This window comes from Ovis canadensis, chromosome 2 (assembly GCF_042477335.2).
Source record: "Ovis canadensis isolate MfBH-ARS-UI-01 breed Bighorn chromosome 2, ARS-UI_OviCan_v2, whole genome shotgun sequence".
Lineage (NCBI taxonomy): Eukaryota > Metazoa > Chordata > Mammalia > Artiodactyla > Bovidae > Ovis > Ovis canadensis.
Genome location: NC_091246.1, coordinates 140,544,168 through 140,567,835, shown reverse-complemented (window position 1 = coordinate 140,567,835; position 23,668 = coordinate 140,544,168). Strand labels below are relative to the sequence as shown.

The 23,668-nt window shown below is 38.6% G+C and overlaps 1 protein-coding gene across 7 annotated transcripts in view; it reads right to left on the bottom strand.

Annotated features, from left to right (window-relative positions):
* Positions 1-23,668, bottom strand: part of CHN1 (chimerin 1) — a 215,530-nt gene that overhangs the window by 80,689 nt on the left and 111,173 nt on the right. For 6 of the 7 annotated variants that reach the window (XM_069577165.1, XM_069577166.1, XM_069577169.1 and 3 more), the window contains one exon: positions 10,965-11,253. In XM_069577165.1, coding sequence (XP_069433266.1) covers positions 10,965-11,253 — 289 coding nt within the window. Of the gene's footprint in view, positions 1-8,921; positions 9,001-10,964; positions 11,254-23,668 lie in introns of those variants that run through there. The other variant, XM_069577173.1, reaches the window with a different exon arrangement.

The window sequence follows — 23,668 nt, the reverse complement described above, 5'->3', positions numbered from 1 at the left end:
TGTTATGGGGAGGGAGGTGGGAGGGGGGTTCATGTTTGGGAACGCATGTAAGAATTAAAGATTTTAAAATTAAAAAAATAAAAAACTAAAACTAAAAATAAAAATAGCTATTGGTTAAAAAAAAAAAATTAAAAAAAAGCCCCTTTGCAGTAACTATGAACACTGCTTCCAAACTAAAGCATCAGTCATAATCATTAATTAGGCAAATTAATTAGGCAATCATCAGTCATAATCATTATGCAGAGGCACTGGCAGGGGGGCAGGGGTGCTTTATCTAAAAGGAAACAAAGGAAATTTACTATTCACACTGAAATAAATGGTAAATTTGAATGTTATGTCCACAACACTGTAATAAATTTCTGGTTTAAGTAACAGTTCCAGAAAAGTCCTTCTTGTGTATCCTGCAGATGGAATTTAATGGAAATCCTTTCCTCTTAAAAGCTTTATTAATTTAGAACTGGTAACTGTAAATGATACACATTTGGCCCTCTCTTTCTCTCTCTCTCACACACACACACACACACACACACACACACATTCACATATACAAACAACACTCATACATAAAGCATTCAGTTTGGCTGCTGTCTGAGGGCAAACAGCAGAATATTATTGGTTATGTTAACCTGTCAATAGCACGATATAGTAGGATTTTTATATTCTTACTGTTTTTCACTTTTCTCATTCACTCCCATTCCAATAGTCTTTTCTGAAGGAGATGGGAGAAAAGTTATAACCATTTCTCCAGGAGTTTTATGTGACCTATATAGTCTTCCCCATGGAAGCTTGTTACACAAGAGAATGTCATTCTTCACCTGGGACTGGGCAGAGAACTCTGGTCTACAGGACTCTTGAATGCGTTACAACTGCATGCTTTCAAGTATTGCAGAGAGAAAAATCTAAGTGCTTTAGCAGTCTCTACAAAGCTGGAAAAAATGCTTTAGTGGTGTTCCATAGTGAATTCTGGAATCGTATCAGTGCCACAAAGAATGCCTTTTTTTCCTTGGAGTAGACTGGGAGGAGGAAGCAGAAATGGTAGTTTTTCTCATTATTATACCTCAGACCATGTAGTACAGTTCACAGTCAGAGAGCAGGGGACACCTTTTCCCATCAACTTGAGTGTGACTAACACCTGTCATGGGCCCTAGCCCAGGTCAGAGAGGAATGGCAAGGGGGACAGCCAGCGATTAAAGGAGGGCTGGCTCAGTGCTTCTGGCTCAGGTCCAAGATGCCAGCAGATTCTTCCTCCCTGCATCTAAGAACCCTCTCTCACTATGCACCCAAAATTATTAAACTCCTTGTTATGGATTAATAAGTAAGAGTCCATAGTGATAGGATTCAACTTCAACAAGTTATAGTATCTTGCAATCACTATTACATATTAACAATTCTTTTGTTGCTTGTATTTTCCTAAAAATACATGACCTGAAAATTTTATATCTAACAGAGACCAGGAAGATAGGCATTTAAAAATAATAAGATGACAAGTTTAAAAATAAATAAAAAGAAAAAGGTGGGGGTCCGAAGTGCTATAAATGTAGACAACTAAACATTAAATAGGACGTCACCTGTCATATCAACCATTAAACAAATTTCTTGTCCTGATGGAAATCTAATCTGTAGTGGCCTTAGGCAGGAGGTGAGGGGTGGGATTTTCTACAAAGGGACACTTGGGAACTTTCTGGAGCAACGATATGTTCTATAGATTGCAGGTGGTGCTTTACACAGGTGCATACGTTTGTCAAAGGTCACCAAATGGTACATGTAACTGAATATATTTTACAGTATGTAAAAGATACTCAATAAAATTCACTTATAAAGAATTCTTGGGAAATGAGCCTGTCAGGAGGTATGGGTTCATTTGTAGAGTTTTCCCCATTACATAAAAAAGAGAACTTTCTCAAGAGCTAGGGCATCAATTGTTTCCTTACTATGAACTTGTACAACAGCCCAAAGTCATTCTAAGGTTACAATGCAAACTATCAATATATCCACACTTAGGGGGTCCCTCCCTGTGGAGTGGCAAAAAGAAGGGAGTCGTAAATCTCTTAAGAAGGTGCTAAACAACCTGCAGCTTGTATAAAAGCTTCTGCTTTTGGGGAGAAATTCTATAGCAAAGGTGACCTTTCATCAAACATTGCTGGTAAATAAGTACAGAAACTTAGAAATCATCAAGGAAAATGTTTGAGTTGTATGAGATAAAAAATTAAATAATATAAAATAAGTCACCAGCAAGTCTATAGCATTAGTGGATTTTCACTGGATGGTTCTAGAAGCTAAGGGAATAGAAGATAACAGGGTTGATTCATTCAAGTTATTGACCAAACCACAGTTAAAATAATGTAGCAGCACAAAAATTTTAAAAGAGACATACAGACAAGGGTGCAAGCAGTGGCCATTAGAGACATCTACAGTTTCCTATTGAAAGAATCTTAATAGCTGCAATACAAAACTCAGGTTTGAGCATTTCTGACCAGTTATGATAACTTGTTGAAGTTACAGCTAGATAAATCTCAAGCTAAATATATCAAAACCTCAGATATGCAGATGGCACCAATCTAATGATAGAAAGCGAAGAGCAACTAAAGAGCCTCTTGATGAAAGTGGAAGAGAAGAGTCAAAAAGCTGACTTAAAACTCAACATTCAGAAAACTAAGATCGTGACATCCAGTCCTATTTCAGGCAAATAGATGGGGAAACATGGAAACAGTGTAAGACTTTATTTTTGAGGGCTCCAAAATCACTGCAGATAGTAACTGCAGCCATGAAATTAAAAGACACTTGGCTCCTTGGAAGCTATGACAAACCTAGACAGTATATTAAAAAGCAGAGACACTTTGCCAACAAAGTTCTGTCTAGTCAAAGCTATGATTTTCCAGTAGTCATGTATGGATGTGGGAGCTGGACCATAAAGAAGGCTGAGTACCAACGAATTGATGCTTTTGAACTGTGGTGCTGGAGAAGATTCTTAAGTCCCATGGACTACACGGAGATCAAACCAGTCAATCCTAAAGTAAATCAACCCTGAATATTCACTGGAAAGACTGATGCTGAAGCTGAAGCTCCAACACTTTAGCCACCTGATGCAAAGAGCCGACTCACTGCAAATGACCCTGATGCTGGGAAAGACTGGAGAAGAAGGGGATGACAGAGGATGAGATGGTTGGATGGCATCACTGATTCAATGGAGATGAGTTTGAGCAAACTCCAGGAGAATGAAGGACAGGGAAGCCTGGCATGATACAGTCGGTCCATGGGGTCGCAGAGGTGGAAACGACTAAGCAACAAAGGTAACTTTAAGGAAACGAAGAAGAGTTAAGGACTAACTTAGGAGACCATATAAAAAACGTTAAGTTTTCATAACTCACAAAAAGGCTCAAGTCATAGCTATGACTTATCAGTCTCCAAGAGGTCTAAATATTAGGGGGAGAGAAAGCAAAAGTGAATGTGAAGTCGCTCAGTCGTGTCTGACTCTTTGCGACCCCATGGACTGTAGCCTACGAGACTCCTCCATCCATAGAATTTTCCAAGCAAGAGAACTGGAGTGGGTTGCCATTTCCTTCTCCAGGGGATCTTCCCGACCCAGGGATTGAACCCGTGTCTCCCGCATTGCAAGCAGACGCTTTTATCATCTGAGCCACCAGGGAAGGAGGAGGAGAGAGGATGACTTCAAATAGAAGGGGAAAATATGGGGCAAAAAACAGAAGATGAAAATTACAGATCCAAATCATTGAACATAAGGTCTGATATAAGTATTTACTAAAACTGGTGAGCTGACTCTTTTAGAATGGGTCTACAAAGTTAGTTAGACAATGTGGGAAGGCCAGAGTATCGCATGACAGCCTCTACTTGCTTGGGGCCTCAAATGCTGTGACCGTCCTGAGGTCAGCAGAGTTGATTTCTGTTCCATGCAGCTAATGAATGGGGCTCTTGCCACCAATGATTATTTCCTCACCAAAATTCTAAAGGCTCTAAAATAGCAATTGTGAAAGAATTTCTAGTAGCTTCCTTTTGAAACCCTCAAACCAGTGATTTAAGAGTTATTTTATTTACTTAATTGGCCCATACATAGAAATCTTCCAAAACTGCAGCTGGCTTGGAAAATTACAATTTGGTCTTCCGTTGGCCTGGTTCTTTGGAGCTGAGGAACTGATGTTTATCTTCCATCTTCCTCTTTCCATCTGGTTTTCCCTAATGGCTTTCAATTACTAATCCTTTCTGTGGGTGATATTACAGAAGGACAGATGAGATTCACACAAACAATTTCCTGGGTCACATGTGAATTTTCATCAATCACTTCAAGCATGAGATCTTCTGGTGGGGCCTAGCTTGTCCTGACACATGACTGGTACTGTGAGTTTGGGGAGACGCACTCTGCCATGTCGGCTGCTTTGAGCATAACCCTAAAGATGTGTCTCCATGCGCCACCCTTCACAAACTACTTCATGTCACAAAGACAATTTTTCTAGAATTGTCTAGAAGTATATATATTTTTTATATATATCATATATCAGATGGTATATCTGTGGAATGAGGAATGGCCTTCCCTGCTGTACAGAGACACTCTAAAGCTTCTGAGAGCAGGGGACACCCTACTTTCCCATCAACTTGACTGTGACTAATACCTGCCTTGGGACCTAGCCCAGGTGAGAGAGGAATGGCAAGGGAGACAGCTGGTGATCAGAAGAGGGCTGGCTCAGTGCTCCTGGCTCAGGTTCAAGACCCTAGCAGGGCAGAGAAGATCTTCCTCCCTGCACATACAAACCCTCTGTCACTGTTACAAATTAGTCCTTATTACAGATTAGAAAGTGAAGAGTCCACAGTGATAGAATTTAACTTCAACAAGTTACAGCATTTTGCAATCACTACTACATACCAACAATTCCTTTGTTGCCCATATTTCCCTAAAAACACATGACCTGAAAAGCATTACAACTAAAATGACAGTCTTATTAAGAGACTTCACTCTGTGATGAAGCAAGTAGGAGCCTTTGGATGTCTTCTTGTGAACTCAGAGGGCCAATGAAGCACTGAAAAGACAGATCTTGGAGTATCCTACACATGCTGTTTCTAGTGAAGGTGGGGGAACAGTCCTGAGACCCTGGATCAGCATCTGGTTGCTGATCATTCTGAGCCTAGAGGGCAATAACATGTCACGTACAAGGAAGGCCACTTTACAAAATCCCATTAATACTCATAACCACCAGTGCAATGGAATCCAGAGACCTTTTTTTTTAAAGACTGCAGCAGACTGAGATCTAGGGAGGTTAAGGGCTTGCTAAGAACACACAGACTTGTGTGTGTGTGTATGTGTGTGTGTGTGTATATATATATATATATACTGACTACGTCCGCTTCCAAGTGGCACTAGCGGTAAAGAATCTGCCTGCACATGCAAGAGAAGCAGGTTTGATCCCTGGGTTGGGAAGATGGAGGAAATGGTAACCCACTCCAGTATTTCACCTGGAGAATCCCATGGACAGAGGAGACTGGCGGGCTACAGTCCACAGGGTTGCCAAGAGTCAGACACGACTGAGTGACTTAGCACACACACTGATCACGCAGGCTCTTTGTTTTTAAAAACTGTACTTGATTTAAGAAGGTCATTGAGAAGAGGACAAACCCACTATGAGAAGTTCCGTATGGAAGCTGTAGTCTCCTCATAAATTACTCAATTGATTTTTTTAATACAAATAAGTGACGCTGGGCCCATGTGGCAGTTCTCTAAGGGCCCGTTCTCCCTGAACAACTGATCCCAACCTTGAACCAACCACATGGGAGACCTGACGAGGGGCAAGAGGGATGGACGAGGATAAAGGCAGAGTAAAGGAGAATAAGAGGAGCACGGCGTGGGGAGGAGCAAGGAAGAAGAGGAGGCCCCAAGACCGAGAAAACCCCAAATCCAGTAACCAGACGGTTTTCTTCAGACTGTTTCATGCTGCCCACTTCTCTGGTATCGTTACTTTTATCATGATTAAGTTTACGTTTGGGTTTCTTATGATTTCTACATTGAGATGATAAGAAACAGAAAATGTGCTCTGTGTGTTTTTAAGCAAAGTAAAACACTGGGCAGAGTGGCTCTGTGGGAGACTAAGACAATTAGCAAACCAGACAGTCCATGCTCTTTCCGCTTTCCCAGGGGATAAAGACTCCTGTCACTTTATGAAGCTAACCAAAGAATTCCAGCAGTTATACCACTTTTGGTAGGGCTTTCATTTCAACAAAGCTCTGTAATACATATGCAGTCTGGGGATCCCAAAAGAAGTCTTTGAAAAAAAATTTTAAATGTACAGGAAATTCCTTAAATTATATATATACCATATATACCATATTTTACATATATGTTTATACATATATAAACATACCAAGAATTGCACTCATCCCAAAATTCTAGGGAAAGGAAACATGTATATACACACAGACACACACAGGTTATTTAGCTTGGTGAACTTCCATAAAACCAACAAGCTGATTTTGCCCCCTCTTGCCATCACAGGCTATCCTTATCTATGAGACAGGTTTTGAGCTTAGGGGACTAAATCCAAAAGGAAAGCAGTTCTGGATAGAGTCAAGAGTTCTGACTGACAGTATGGTTTTTGAAATGCAAATTATGTATTTTATTTGACAACATGTATTATTAACAGTTACAGGAGACATTTTTTAAAATATAAATTTATTTATTTTAATTGGAGGCTAATTACTTTACAATATTGTATTGGTTTTGCCATACATCAACATGAATCCACCACAGGTACACACGTGTTCCCCATCCTGAACCCCCCTCCCACCTCCTTCCCTGTACCGTCCCTCTGGGTCGTCCCAGTGCACCAGCACCAAGCATCCAGTATCCTGCATCAAACCTGGACTGGCGATTCGTTTCATATATGGTATTATACATGTTTCAATGCCATTCTCCCAAATCATCCCACCCTCTCCCTCTCCCTCAGAGTCCAAAAGCCTGTTCTATACATCTGTGTCTCTTTTGCTGAGGAGACATTTTCCAAAGCATGGTTTTGGAGAATGTAAAGCTACATTACTAGTAAGTGCAGAATAATCATAAAACCACTGTGTTCTGCCACAGGTCCAGGACCTGTTGAAGCAAGTGCACTATTTGGAAAAGAAACTGTTCTCTGTGGGGGAAGGTGAGGTTGGGAAGATTTGAGAGAACAGCACTGAAACATGCATACTACCATATGTGAAACAGATGACCAGTCCAAGTTCGATGCATGAAACAGGGCACTCAAAGCCGGTGCACGGGACAACCCAGAGCGGTGGGGTGGGGAGGGTGCAGGGAAGGGGCTTTGGGACCGGGGATACATGCACACGTACACCCGTGGCTGATCCATGTCCATGTATGGCGCAAGCCACCACCACAATACTGTGAAGTAATTAGCCTCCAATTACAATAAATAATTAATAAATAAATAAACAAACAACCTTTTAGGGGAAAAAAAAATGTTATGGCCATAAAGCCGTCCTACCAGGGCTTCCCTGTTGGTCTGCTAAGTCACTTCAGTCGTGTCCGACTCTGTGCGACCCCATAGATGGCAGCCCACCAGGCTCCCCCCGTCCTTGGGATTCTCCAGGCAAGAACACTGGAGTGGGTTGCCATTTCCTTCTCCAATGCATGAAAGTGAAAAGTGAAAGGGAAGTCACTCAGTCATGTCCAACCCTTAGCATGGACTGCAGCCTACCAGGCTCCTCCATCCATGGGATTTTCCAGGCAAGAGTACTGGAGTGGGGTGCCACTGCCTTCTCTCCCTGTTGGTCTAGTGGTTAAGAATCTGCCTGGCAATGCAGAGGACACTGGTTCAATCCCTGGCCCAGGAAGATCTTACAGGCCACAGAGCAACCGAGCCTGTGCGCTGCAACGACTGAAGCCCACGTGCCTAGAGCCTGTGCTCTGCAGTAAGAGAAGCCAACACGATGAGGAGTGCGCACTGCACGGCACAGAGTAGCCCCTGCTTGCTGCACAGCACAGAATAGCCCCTGCTCGCTGCAGCTGGAGAAACCCTGTGTGCGGCAGTGAAGGCTCATCACAGCCAAAATAATAAACAATAATAAATCTTAAAAAAAAAAACCCATCCTGTCAACCTTCCACAAAAGCTCAGACACTCAACTTACATACCTTAAGGACTGAAAAACATACATGTAGAATTCTCATCCTTCAATTCTAAAACAAAGAAAGACCTTAAGAGATCATCTGGCTCAAAACTTCCCAAAGTGGGTTTCATGAAACATGAGGTAATTCAGATGAGTTTGGGAGAATTCTTGAGAGTCACAATGCACATTAGGGATTAGCAAAGCTGTGCAGTCTACAGAAAAGAAATGATTAAGTTTATTTTTCAAAAAACTTAATTTTTATCAAACCTATTTGAGCACAGAACCCTTTTTGCAGTATTTATTAAAATCCTGTAAACTACTGTTTTGTGCAAAAACCCTTGTCTTATATATTGAAAAAATGAAGTTCAGCAGGTTAGGGATTTGTCAAGGCCATACAGTTAGTAGATACACTGAAAACAGATTTCTCCTTTCTAGGCTTCACGTAAGTGCTCTTTCTTGTGTTCTGTTCTCATACAAAGCCTGTACCTCCAGAAGGACCACAGACGATATAAACCAGACCCTGGATGTCATCTAGTCCAGAGCCCTCTTATTTAAAGGGGGGAACACAGTCTCAAGAGAGGTGGAAAAGCTTACCTCAGTGACAATGCCTGTAGTAGAACCTAGCTCTTAATTCCAGTGCTCATATCCTTTCCACAATAGCATACTAGCTCCTGCAAAGCCAACATTTTCCACCTCTGAGAAAAAGGAGTGATGGATAAGAGGGGATTTAGCCATTCAGGACCCAATAAAATACTTATCAAAGTGCACTTGTGTCAGTAGGTATTTTAAACCATTTAAACATGATTGTCTTTACTTACAAATGTCATCCACTGTGACAGGGAATCAATGTTTCAAGCTGTTGAACAGGTCATCATCCCTGCCCTGTTGGATGACACCTGTAAATAAAATAAATCTAGTTTTGAGTGAGTAGATTTTAAGCCAACTAGATTTAAGATGCATGCAGCTTAAAACAAAGCGTAGTTTTTAAGAGATAATTCTTAATCAAGGTTTGCTGAAGAGAAACACTTCCCAGGGTGAGCTATTTCACTCTATGCCACTGGCCTTCAGCACAAAAATCCAGGTAATGGTACAGGTAATGTTGCCAGAATATAGAGGGCACCATGGCTCTTAGAACTAAAAGCTTCTTTCAGGCACTAGCTACCTCAGTCTCTTGCCTCTGTGAATAATATTTTCACTGTATAGGAGGGACAACCAAGGCACTATGAGGTTAAATGATTAGTCCTATGTTAATGTTAAATAACTAAGTGTCTTTAACTTGAGTCCCTTAATGTAGAAAAATGTATACAGAACACATCAGCAAAGTTTACCAGTAGGCTGAACCAATTTGAAAGACTTACAGACATTTAAAAAAATATTTTACAGATGTTAACTTAGAATATTCTAGACACATCTTCATAACATATAATATCAGTGCTAGATATTTAAATGTAAGCATTACTAAAAAATGCCATGAATGAAAAATAAAAATGAGAAAATGGGAACTAGAGTGCAAAGAACAATATTAAATACAGCATGCACTTAGGATTCTAAATTCTAGTTACTTCCAAAAAAGATTTGTAGTTCCTAACAAATTTAAGTATATGAAAACCATTTGCTACAGTCTATAATTTAAAATGTTGGTTTCTCTGTAGCCACAAAATACCACTCTAAGATCTGCCAGAAATTAAGATTTAGGTTGGACAATGCACATTTGAAATTTCCATTCTGTACCTAAATACTCCAAGATAATGGAAAGCATTCAATATTTTAGAATCCTGCCTTGAGGTAGTATGACTGTCATAGTAACATTCCCATCAAACTCACATTGAGTGCTTACTTTGTGTCACAACACAAAGTGTCTGATTATTTTATACATACTATCTCAGTCAATCCTCCAAAGCTGAATATTATTACAATGTTACAAATAAAGAACATCAAAGCACAGAGAATTTAAGTAACCTGCTGAAGTTCATGCAACTGGTAAAATGATAGAATTTACACACAAATCTATTTGGTGACAGAATCAAGCTCAAATCACTATATAATACTACATTTATTTAATATGGCAAGTTAAGATACTCAAAAATATAAGAATTCATTAAAACAATTACAATCAGAAAACATAAAACTTTCCCAACTAAATCCCACACAGTATTAAATATGAGGAAATTCTCATTATTTTTCTTGGGGGATTAAAGGGAGACTAGGGACAATTTTCAAGGTAAAATTATTTTAATGCCAAGGAATTAAAAGTTCTGATGTTAACCTTAAATATATTACAATTAAGACAAATGAAAACCTTAAACTGTCTTTCATAATGATAGAAAAGTATATCCTCCTGATTTACTTTCTAAGTCCAGAGGTAAATTCTGTTACTCAAGACTGATTCTCAAAATAGTGTAACAGTTATTGAAAAACTGAATTTAACCATGTGTATTTAAAAATACATGTTATCTGTCAATTTTCTAAAGAAGAGAACTACTTATAAAGTAAATTACTTTTAAAGAAAACAAACTGATAGATAATGTAACCCCCTTAATTTTTTTATGTAATATAGCTAGCACAAGTTATGCTTCTGATTAAGACTCAAACTTTTTTTACTATAAAATTTGTTGGCCATTTTTTCCAACAAATTTTTAAAACTGATAAAATAAGAAATAATCAGGAATACAAAAACATACCTGACATATTTTAACTGAGTAAGAATCAGATATACGCAAAACTCAGCATCACAGAGACATTAAGGGAAAGGCACACCCTTTCCAAAGCACCACGGAGAAGTCAATCTCTTCTGGCAATAATGGTTTTCTTATAAGGACCCCAAACAGAAGAAGATAAAGTGTGGTTTCATGGTAGCTTACCCTTTTCTCTGACACCCCATCCTGGCCTGTAGAATCTTTCTCATCAAGTGTTTCTTTCAGGACTGGCATATGTTTTTGGTATGCTGGCTCTCTGTTTAAGGTTGTGTATCCTATGTGCTCATAAATTGGGTTTATCGTCATCTTGGCAATGTATTCTGCTGCCTTGGTTTCAATATAGAGAGTAATCAATCCATCAGTCACCAGATCGTGGATGGACTCAAAGCGCTTCTCCCCAACAAAGTGCTTTCCATCGTAGTAGAGCCTGAAGTTTCTGGTTTGACTTCCAAATCTGCCTCAATGAAATGGGAAAGATGTTTTTAAGAAAAGTAAGCAAGTGAATTCTTTCCGAAAAAAAAATTTTAAACTATTGCTCTGTGTGTGTCTTCTTTGTTTGCTTAAATAAACTGTGGCTAATCTCTATGAATCGTCTGGAATATGGAAAGTTAAACTTTTGAACACAAAGAATGAATTTGCAACAATGAGGGATAATTGGACCGAAGCAGGCCTACCCTAGAACGTAAACTTTGTTCTTATTTATCTTTTTAAGCCACTTCATTATGACTCTAGGAAAAACAGTAGAAAATAAACCTCATATATTATTAGAACAGAGTCAATAATCAACTGGTCAACTATATATGACATTTCTGTATTAGCAGGTTCTTTCCAAGTTGATCAATAAAAGTATTCAATATACTTCAGATCCCAGCATTCGTGTCTTTTAATGGGAAAGCTCCACTAAGGGCTCACCTAGGTGTGATGCCAGCAATCATTTAGAGAAGAGCTGATTCCAGAACCTGAGTCACAGGTAGAGCAAGATGGCACAGAAACACACTTATGCTATTTCTAGCCGTGGGTTAAGGACACGCTCTTCCCTTTTACATAGTCATCCTTCTGTCTGCTTGCTGAGTCTGGGCAAGAGATGCTTGGAATACATACAGGGCATATAAGTCATAAACTACTGGACTCGAGAAATTCTATTTTTACTTCGGAGTCACATTTCAGTGGTATTTAAAAAAAAAAAAACTGAAGAAGAATGGTTTCTGATAATTTCAGTATTTTGCTTCCTGTGGTAAACCTCAGAAATGGATCCAAGTTGGCACAACTAGTCTAATGTCCTTCCAAGATGACAAAGGCAAGAACATGCACCGAGTTCAATAAAAGCTGATGCCGAAATGCACTAAGGGCCATCTCACAGCCTCTGGAAGATAGCCCCGGGTGAGCCTAATTTAAAACCAAACAAATCAGAAAGGATATATTTAATTTCACTGTTAAAAATACACAGAACAGAGATGAACTAAAACATGAAATTAATAGCTGCTTAAGTGTTTAAATAGAACTGCAAACTTATGCAACAAAACTATTCTGGTATAGGTTACATTTTAGGAAGACAGAAGTGAGAATTTTCTTAAGATTTCACTTTAAATATGCCCTACAAAAGGAATCAAAAAAATTTTTTTAAATAATGGTCTGAGGTTTCTCTGATTCTGTCATTCAAATTAAACTTTAATAGTTATTTAATCTAGAACTCAATATTCTATACAAGCTGGTCCTTCTTCTAAAATAAAACTGATCTAGCTTTTGCTTCTTTAAAAGCAATTAAATTTTAGTTTATATTCAAGTGAATGATCCATATAATTCCACTTCCCATTCTCATTTTCCTCTAACGTTAAAGAGATATTTCTCCCAAGTAAATTTTCCTTATGATGTATGTCTAAAAAGTTGGAAGGTAAAATTTCTATACCAGAGTTAAATATACACTTTTTTTGAGTTAAATATACTGCTTTTAATATTTCCTCTTCACTAATATTCATTATTTGTTACTGCAAAATAAACACAGAAAGCCACTTTATAATTTTTGTAAGGTTCATATAGCAATAAACACAGTATTGTTTAACATTAAGCTCTTTCATATTTCACTTGCATTCAAGGCATTTCAGTAAGGGATTAGACCATTTTATTCCACTGGGGCTTCAGATTTTACAAATAAGCAGTTTCACAATGCGTATGGCACTTAAAGACTATCTAAGTAATGGTGGCAGGTGTTGTCACTCAGCTGTCTTCTGAAATCTGCTAAGTATGGGAGCAGAGGGCAGAGGGAAGGTGGCTGAACTGGCCTCACAGGGGTGGGATGGTTAACTGAAAGAGTGGAAATCTAAGGTTAGACTTCTTGACCCTTTACAATGAAGCTCTTTCCAAGCCATTCAAGGAGGGTTTCCTGACTACTTCTATGTTATTGGGCAAAGAGTCTAAGTAAGTTTGTTCTCAACTTAGTGACTTTAAGAGATTGTCTGCATGATTCCCAATTTCCAATACAAAGACAAGATGAAATGTTGAATTTTTACAAGTTTATCTTCAGGTGGTTTTCTAAAAAATGATTATAATAATATATATGACCTTATTCATATACAGAAATGTTACATTTCTATACAGTGATACATGATACCAAGTCACTCCAATATCCCCCTCACATTATGAAAGCCAAGAAACTCAATGTTTAACAAGATCTAACATATACACTCAAACCCACATAAGATCTGAGTTATTGTTTATGTCCCAGTACAAAAGACCTTTGCAGTCTTGAAAGAGGGTTTGGACAGGGGAAGGCAAGTCCTGGTTCCTTTGTGTTTAACAAAAAACTTCAGGCTTTGGCATCCGACAAATTAAGTTTATATCCTGGATCTGCCACTCAGTGAGGAGATTCTGGGAAAATCATTCTTCAGATTCTGCACCAAGATACAGGAATAACATTACTCTATACAAAGTAACATCCCTTGACTGTGAGGATTACATAAGAATATTTAAAATAAAGTTACATACAGTTAACCCTTGAACAACACAGGTTTGAACTGTACTGATGACTCGGGTGTTTTCAACAGTAAATCCTATAGCACTACATTATCTGAGGCTGGCTGAATCTGCAGATCTGATAGTGGATATCACAGATAGAGTGGGCGGGTTTTTTAAGTGATATGTGGGTTTTCGCTGTGCAGAGGGTAGGCATCCCTAATCACGACATTGTTCAAGGGTCAACTGTAAATAGTAGGTTCAACTGCAGTCCCTTGTCTCCTATGTTAGCTTAGACTTCTGCAGAGAATAACAGAATGATTATCAAACAATAAAGAAAAACAAAAGATATTCAATAATATGTACTGAAGTAAAACTGGTTGTGTAGGAACATCTCTGTACTGGTTGACTTTACTGCCAATGAAAAGCAAAGAGTTTTTTTGTGAGTTTTTTCACTCAGGATGCCCCAGGTTTATACTATGTAGTTAACTGAGTGGAACTATAAACAGAGTGCAAAGAGGGGAGGAGAGAAGCTGGAAGAGTCCTTCCACAGGGCCTTGGGAGTTAGGTTTCCGATTTCAAAGAGAAGGGGTCAGTATATATACTTGTATTGAAAGCAGGATGTTTTTAAATGGATCCAGCGATAACTCTGGTAGCTCAGACAGTAAAGAATCTGCCTGCAGTGCAGGAGACCTGGGTTTGATCCCTGGGCTGGGAAGATCCCCTGGAGAAGGCAATGGCAACCCACTCCAGTATTCTTGCCTGGAGAATCCCATGGACAGAGGCAGCTGGCAGGCCCCAATCCATGGGGTCACACAGAGTCGGACATGACAGAGACTAACACACACACACTGACCTCTTGAAAGCAGAGTATTAATTTGTAAAAACCTGTTAATGCTAAACCATTTTCCCTTAATGTTTATAGGAAAATATTCTTTTCATCTTTTCTTATATTCACCCTCTGCTTCTGCCCTTATTTTTAAATAGCTGTCCATTTTTTGATGAACATGTTCACAACTGTATAGGTCCAACTCTCACCTAGATGGAGTTCAACAAGATGAAAATTTGTTTTCTCCGAAGTGGTACTGCAACTAACAGAAAAGAAAGACCAGAATAATCTGTTCTGAACTGCTACTGCTATACCATAATTATGACTTTCTAGAAAGAATGCCTTTTTATCCAGTGACTTCAGGTTTTGGTTTTCATGTTTTGAAAAACTGTTTTAATGCTGTGCCCATTTACATTCAGATGAATTTCAAAATACATAATTCTAAGAACTAACTTTAAAAAGTGAACACAACCCTTAATACCATCCTTTCTATTTTTTAGCAAGTAAACTGCACTCATAAAAGAAAAACTCAGTCTAGAGGTACAAAATGATGAAAATAGATACAAAGAATGACCTTTGGGGTCTTACTTTACTTTTTTCTGAAATAAAGAATTAGTTGTGATTTGAGCCCAAAGTATTGGGAAGTATCTCTTCAAAGGAAAGCTCTAAGCTAACAGATGTTTCCTGTTAACAAACAGAAAACAAAACATATACAACACATTTGTCGAAGTTAACAATAAAATGTTAGAACCATTTCCAGAAACCAACATACAAAAGCAATTTTATTTATCATAAATATGTATTTGTGTATTTTTAGCAAAGAAGCTAGTGGTAAAATATCTCATAAATTCTTCTAATCATAAACACACTCTTGGAAGAAGGTTAAAAGAGAGACAAGAATATGGGGAGGCATTCACTTGAATACTAAAAAATGAATTTAAATTAACTAAGAAAGGCTGAGGGAGAGAGAACATAGCTATACACGATTTCAAAATATTTTCTCCATCTAAAACTTTTGTTAGGATACTACTTTTTCCTATCTTGCTGTATAATTCTGGATGGCAAAATGGGACAAAATATTAAGATATGTGAACTCAATGATGATATTCCCTTGGCAAAATAAATCATCTTGAGGAAAGAAGCAGACCAGTATATCTAACTAAACCTTCAAAGGTGGCACCAGCTAGCTCTAGGAGGTGGAACTGATACGGAAGAATTATTGCAAAAGATCTATTTGAGAAACAGTTAGATATCCCCTCACATTCCCCCATCTTGTCCCCTTCCCCATGCAGGTGGAAGAGTTGAGCTCTCTTCTCTGGATAGTGAATCAGGAGATTTTGAACTGAGAGATATCATCCTGTAAACTAAGTGACTTTTAAATACTGAAGACTGAGACTTCATCTCTCTTTCCTTAAAAAAAAGAATGGAAGATTCTTCTCTGGGAAATCTTATCAACTCAGCTGAAAAGACATAAAATAGAGACATCATCCTGTACTCGGGAGGCTTTTCTCAAGCCCTCAGAACTACTAGTCAACTTTTTAGTTTTTATTTGCCTCAAGATATGTTCTAACTTCCCATGTGATTTCTCCTTTGACCCAAGAGTGTGCTGTTTAATTTCTACACGTCTGTGAATTTTCCATTTTTCCTACTGCTTGACTTCTAATTTCCTTTCATTGTGACTGGGAAAGATTTTTGGTATGATTCAGTTTTCTTAAATTCCTTAAGACGTGTTTGGTGCCCAACATGTGATATATGGGTGTTCTCTGTGTGCTTGAGAAGAATGTATTCAGTATTCTGCTGCTGTTGGGTGAGTGTTCTGTACATGTCTGTTAGGTCCAAATCATATATAGCATTGTTCAAGTCCTTCATTTTCTTTCCTGTCTAGTTCTATTCATTTAGTGCCAAATAAACTTAAATTATGAACAGTAGGCTGAGGATCAACTGATATCTGAGGAAAATCTCTTTGATGAAGGATAAAGGCAAACAAATGGAATCAAAACAAGCTGAAAGAAACAAACCAAAAGATGACAATATTTTTAAAATTATCAGTATGCTAAAAGAAACAAAAGTAGGATAGTTCATATTTCTATTCTTGAATAGGATTCAGCAAGAAGTATTAGGATGCTACAGGAAAGGAACAATACAGAATACATAGAAAAATAAGCAGAAAAAGGAAATATAACATAAATGAAAAACTGAAAGAAGAAATAATAGATAAAGTTGAGAAGTTATTTAAGAAGAACAAAATGACAGGCCAATATCTCTGATGAACATAGATGCAAAAATCCTCAACAAAATTCTAGCAATCAGAATCCAACAACACATTAAAAAGATCATACACCATGACCAAGTGGGCTTTATCCCAGGGATGCAAGGATTCTTCAATATCCGCAAATCAATCAATGTAATTCACCACATTAACAAATTGAAAAATAAAAACCATATGATTATCTCAATAGATGCAGAGAAGGCCTTTGACAAAATTCAACATCCATTTATGATAAAAACTCTCCAGAAAGCAGGAATAGAAGGAACATATCTCAACATAATAAAAGCTATCTATGACAAACCCACAGCAAACATTATCCTCAATGGTGAAAAATTGAAAGCATTTCCCCTAAAGTCAGGAACAAGACAAGGGTGTCCACTTTCACCGCTACTATTCAACATAGTTCTGGAAGTTTTGGCCACAGCAATCAGAGCAGAAAAAGAAATAAAAGGAATCCAAATTGGAAAAGAAGAAGTAAAACTCTCACTGTTTGCAGATGACATGATCCTCTACATGGAAAACCCTAAAGACTCCACCAGAAAATTACTAGAGCTCATCAATGACTATAGTAAAGTTGCAGGATATAAAATCAACACACAGAAATCCCTTGCATTCCTATACACGAATAATGAGAAAGTAGAAAAAGAAATTAAGGAAACAATTCCATTCACCATTGCAACGAAAAGAATAAAATACTTAGGAATATATCTACCTAAAGAAACTAAAGACCTATATATAGAAAACTATAAAACACTGATGAAAGAAATCAAAGAGGACACTAATAGATGGAGAAATATACCATGTTCATGGATTGGAAGAATCAATATAGTGAAAATGAGTATACTACCCAAAGCAATTTACAAATTCAATGCAATCCCTATCAAGCTACCAGCCACATTTTTCACAGAACTAGAACAAATAATTTCAAGATTTGTATGGAAATACAAAAAACCTCGAATAGCCAAAGCAATCTTGAGAAAGAAGAATGGAACTGGAGGAATCAACTTGCCTGACTTCAGGCTCTACTACAAAGCCACAGTCATCAAGACAGTATGGTACTGGCACAAAGACAGACATATAGATCAATGGAACAAAATAGGAAGCCCAGAGATAAATCCACACACATATGGACACCTTATCTTTGACAAAGGAGGCAAGAATATACAATGGAGTAAAGACAATCTCTTTAACAAGTGGTGCTGGGAAAACTGGTCAACCACTTGTAAAAGAATGAAACTAGATCACTTTCTAACACCGCACACAAAAATAAACTCAAAATGGATTAAAGATCTAAATGTAAGATCAGAAACTATAAAACTCCTAGAGGAGAACATAGGCAAAACACTCTCAGACATAAATCACAGCAGGATCCTCTATGATCCACCTCCCAGAATGCTGGAAATAAAAGCAAAAATAAACAAATGGGATCTAATTAAAATTAAAAGCTTCTGCACAACAAAGGAAAATATAAGCAAGGTGAAAAGACAGCCTTCTGAATGGGAGAAAATAATAGCAAATGAAGCAACTGACAAACAACTAATCTCAAAAATATACAAGCAACTTATGCAGCTCAACTCCAGAAAAATAAACGACCCAATCAAAAAATGGGCCAAAGAACTAAATAGACATTTCTCCAAAGAAGACATACGGATGGCTAACAAACACATGAAAAGATGCTCAACATCACTCATTATTAGAGAAATGCAAATCAAAACCACAATGAGGTACCACTTCACACCAGTCAGAATGGCTGCAACCCAAAAATCTGCAAGCAATAAATGCTGGAGAGGGTGTGGAGAAAAGGGAACCCTCCTACACTGTTGGTGGGAATGCAAACTAGTACAGCCACTATGGAGAACAGTGTGGGGATTCCTTAAAAAATTGCAAATAGAACTACCTTATGACCCAGCAATCCCACTTCTGGGCATACACACCGAGGAAACCAGAATTGAAAGAGACACATGTACCCCAATGTTCATCGCAGCACTGTTTATAATAGCCAGGACATGGAAACAACCTAGATGTCCATCAGCAGATAAATGGATAAGAAAGCTGTGGTACATATACACAATGGAGTATTACTCAGCCGTTAAAAAGAATTCATTTGAATCAGTTCTGATGAGATGGATGAAACTGGAGCCGATTATACAGAGTGAAGTAAGCCAGAAAGAAAAACACCAATACAGTATACTAACACATATATATGGAATTTAGGAAGATGGCAATGACGACCCTGTATGCAAGACAGGGAAAGAGACACAGATGTGTATAACGGACTTTTGGACTCAGAGGGAGAGGGAGAGGGTGGGATGATTTGGGAGAATGACATTCTAACATGTATACTATCATGTGAATTGAATCGCCAGTCTATGTCTGACGCAGGATGCAGCATGCTTGGGGCTGGTGCATGGGGATGACCCAGAAAGATGTTATGGGGAGGGAGGTGGGAGGGGGGTTCATGTTTGGGAATCCATGTAAGAATTAAAGATTTTAAAATTTAAAAAATAAAAATAAAAAAAAATAAAAACAAAACAAAAAAAAAAAAAAGAAGAAGAACAAAATGACAAACAGATGAAAAATAGACAAAAAATAAGATAGAGAATCAATGCAGGAAGTCCAACATCTAGGTAACAGGAGCCCTAAAAAGAGAACAGAGAAAATAGAAGGGGAAGAAATCTAAAAGGTAATTCAAGGAAATTTATCACAACTGAATATAAGTTTATATAATGGAAAAAAATAGGCCCACATCAAAAGGGTAAATGATGCTCAAAGAGTGGTCCAGTAAATACAAATTAAATCTTCATAATGGTGAGCTTTTGTAATTCAGACAGTATTAGCCACTGGCAAGGAAATAGAGCAGCTGATAAAACCAATACTTGGCATACTTCTTAACAAAATGGTTTAAAATGGCCCAGTAAACTTGAATGTATGTAGCCCTATGACACAACAACTTATTCCTATGTAATACTCCATACAATATGATTGACTATGTGCTCTAGGAAAGAAACACACAAAAAGCAGCAGGAGGAATGCTCGAAATGCCTAAACCTTGAAACCACATAAATTCCCAATACAACAAAAAAATCCTGCGGTAGACATGCTGTGGTGGTTAATGTTCTATGTTAACCAGAAGGGTGTTTTCAGATGAGACTCATTTAAATCAGTGAACTCTGAGTAAAGCAGATTACTCTCCGTAATTGGGTGGGTCTTACTCAGTCAGCTGAAGACCTAAATAGAACAAAATGACTGGCCTTCTTGAAGGAATTTCTTTCTGAGGGAATTCTCCAGAAGACTGCCATTGGACTTCGCATCATCTGCTCTCCTGCGTCTCAGGCCTGCGAGCCCACACTGCAGACTTAGACTTGCCAGCCTCCACAATCATGTGAACTGGTTCCTTGAGGTAAGTCTCCTTCCATATACATACACATCCTACTGGTTCTGTTAAGTCAGGAGAACCCTGACTAATACAATAAAACACTATACAGCAAGGAAAACATATATGCAACAATCTGGATGAATTTTTAAAAATATGTTGGGAAAAAATAACATGTCACAAAACAGCACATACAGTGTGATTCAATTAAATGAAGTCCCAAAGCAGGCAAAATTCAACTGAGTTATATCAGAATGTATATGTGGATGGTAATACTATAAACAAAAGCGTGAAAAAGATAATTATAAAGTGAGTCTAGTGGTTAACAGCACTGAGTAAGGTAGAGAGAATTATAAGAAAGAGAAACATAAGAACCTTCTGGACTACCATTAAAATATCATACTTGATTGGTAGGGATTATGCAAGTTTACATATATTTAAATGTAATCTATTTCAATACTGTACACGTAAGTTTCATACATTTTTATATGGTTTACTTTACAGTACATTTGTACAAAGAAGCACTTCTCTGGTGGTCGAGGTTAGGACTCTGCACTTCCACTACAGGGAACACAAGTTCACTTCTTGCTCAGGAAACTAAGATCCCTCATGCCACCGTGATATGGCAAAAACACTTTTTTTGTTTAAAGAATAAAAGCAAAGAACATAGCATCCAAATGAAACTCAAAGACCCTACCTTGAAAGAGAAAGCAACAAGAAACAGATTCCTTCTAAGTGCTTTACGTGGAATCTAAGAATATAAATTTAGTAAGCGAATTCAATGCTGAGCTTTTAAAATAGTGACATGAAAAAGATTATACAGCTGAGAGAAACTGAGTATCAAAATACTATAAATCTAATAAATAACTAGAAATGGTAGGGAACAGAATCAACAAGACCAAAAACAAACTTGCGGCATGGAGGTAAGACCTGAAGAAACATACTGAAAGTAGAAGAAAAATGAAACAGCGCATCCATTATGAGGTAGACAACACACACAGAGGGCTTCCCAGGTGGCTCGGACAGTAAAGAACCTTCCTTCAGGGCAGGAGATGCGGGTTCCATCCCTGGGTCAGCAAGATCCCCTGGAGAGGAAATGGAAGCCCACTCCGATATTCCTGTTGGGAAATCCCACGGACAGAGGAGCCTGGTGGGCTACAATCCATGGGGGCCATGAAACAGTTGGACAGGACGAAGCCACTAAACAACAACAACAACAAACACAGAAGATTAAGCAAACGCAACATTAAAGAACGCCCTGATGAGATGGATGAAACTGGAGCCAATTATACAGAGTGAAGTAAGCCAGAAAGAAAAACACCAATACAGTATACTAACACATATATATGGAATTTAGGAAGATGGCAATGACGACCCTGTATGCAAGACAGGAAAAAAGACACAGATGTGTATAACGGACTTTTGGACTCAGAGGGAGAGGGAGAGGGTGGGATGATTTGGGAGAATGGGAATTCTAACATGTATACTATCCTGTAAGAATTGAATCGCCAGTCCATGTCTGACGTAGGGTGCAGCATGCTTGGGGCTGGTGCATGGGGATGACCCAGAGAGATGTTGTGGGGAGGGAGGTGGGAGGGGGGGTCATGTTTGGGAAAGCATGTAAGAATTAAAGAGTTTAAAATTTAAAAAAAAAAAAAAGAGGAAAAAAAAAAAAAAAGAACGCCCTGAGGTTCAGATGGCAACAAACAGAGCAGAAAACTTAGGCAGAAATATAATTTGGGAAATACTCCAGGAGGAAAAGAACTAAATCTCAAGAAGAAAGAGTATGTTGTCTGACGGGTAAGTTTATTAAAGAACTGTCAACATTAAAATATGTCCTAGGTTAAGCTACTAAATTTGAAAAACAAAGCATTTTCAGATCACCAGGCAGGAAACATTCCATATAGGGGTGGAAGGCGGCAGGGGGAGGAGGAGGAAGACTGTTTCCAGATTTCTGTACAGTAACAACAAATGTCAAAAAATAGAGATGTGATAACCATACAGTGGGGATACTCTATCCAGACAAGCCATTCCTTAAAGACACTAGGAAGACATTCCTGATAATAAAGGTATACCTTCATTTCAAAAACAATGTTTAGAAGTCAGTGAATGGGGCCTTCCTTGGTAGCTCAGCAGTAAAGAATTCACCTGCCAGTGCAGCAGACACGAATTTGATCCCTGATCCGAGAAGATCCCACATGCCACACAGCAACAAAGTCCGTGTGCCACAACTACTAAGTCTGCGCTCTAGAGCCCAGGAGCCCCAATGACTGACGCCCATACGCCTTAGAGCTTGTGCCCTGCAACAGGGAAGTCGCTGTGCAGCAAGAAGCCAGAGCACTACAGCCAGGCAGTAGGCCTCGCTCGCTATAACCAGGAAAAAGCCCCCATGGTAAGGAAGAGCCAGCCAAAAATACATACACAGAATTTAACAATACACGTATACATTAAAAAAATAAGTCAGTGAATGATAACATTAACTTGGGGTATTTTTAAATATTGATACCTTTCAGACTTCCCTAGTGGTCCAGTAGCCACGACAGTGAGCTCCTAATGCAGGGGGCCCAGGTTTGATCCCTGGTCAGGGAACTAGATTGCATAGGCTCCAAGTAAGACCTGGCACAACCAAATAAGTAAATATTTAAAGTAAAAGGCTGATATCTTTAAGAAATGTCTAGGATTTTCTTTACATTAATAAATGACCATCCCTCACAAAGGAACTACATGTATTAGAATTTCACTTCCATGAAATCCATGAACCTTTCTTATTTATGAACTGCTAGATGAACTCCTTTATGTCTTTAGGATACCAGTTAACAGAACTGTTAGAATGAAAACAATCCAAGCAAAGACTTGATAAGGAGGGTTGGTCTTGAAGACCTGTCCCACCATACTATCTGGTCTTCTTCAAGAGGCCCCCAAAGTTCCTTAAATGCAGGGAGAAGCTTATTCCCTGGTAAACTCTCTTTACCACACAATTTTAGTGGTAGTATCTTGCATCTTTAATTTGTAACATCTCTCTTCTTTACTCATCTCTTCCTCCTGTACCTACTCATTCTTCAGTCAGTTCAGTTCAGTCGCTCAGTTGTGTCTGACTCTTTGAGACCCCATGAATCACAGCACACCAGGCCTCCCTGTCCATCACCAACTCCCAGAGTTCACCCAAACTCATGTGCATCGAGTCAGTGATGCCATCCAGCCATCTCATCCTCTGTCATCCCCTTCTCCTCCTGCACCCAATCCCTCCCAGCATCAGAGTCTTTTCCAATGAGTCAGCTCTTCACATCAGGTGGCCAAAGTACTGGAGTTTCAGCTTCAACATCAGTCCTTCCAATGAACACCCAGCACTGATCTCCTTTAGAATGGACTGGTTGGATCTCCCTGTAGTCCAAGGGACTCTCAAGAGTCTTCTCCATCACCACAGTTCAAAAGCATCAATTCTTTGGTGC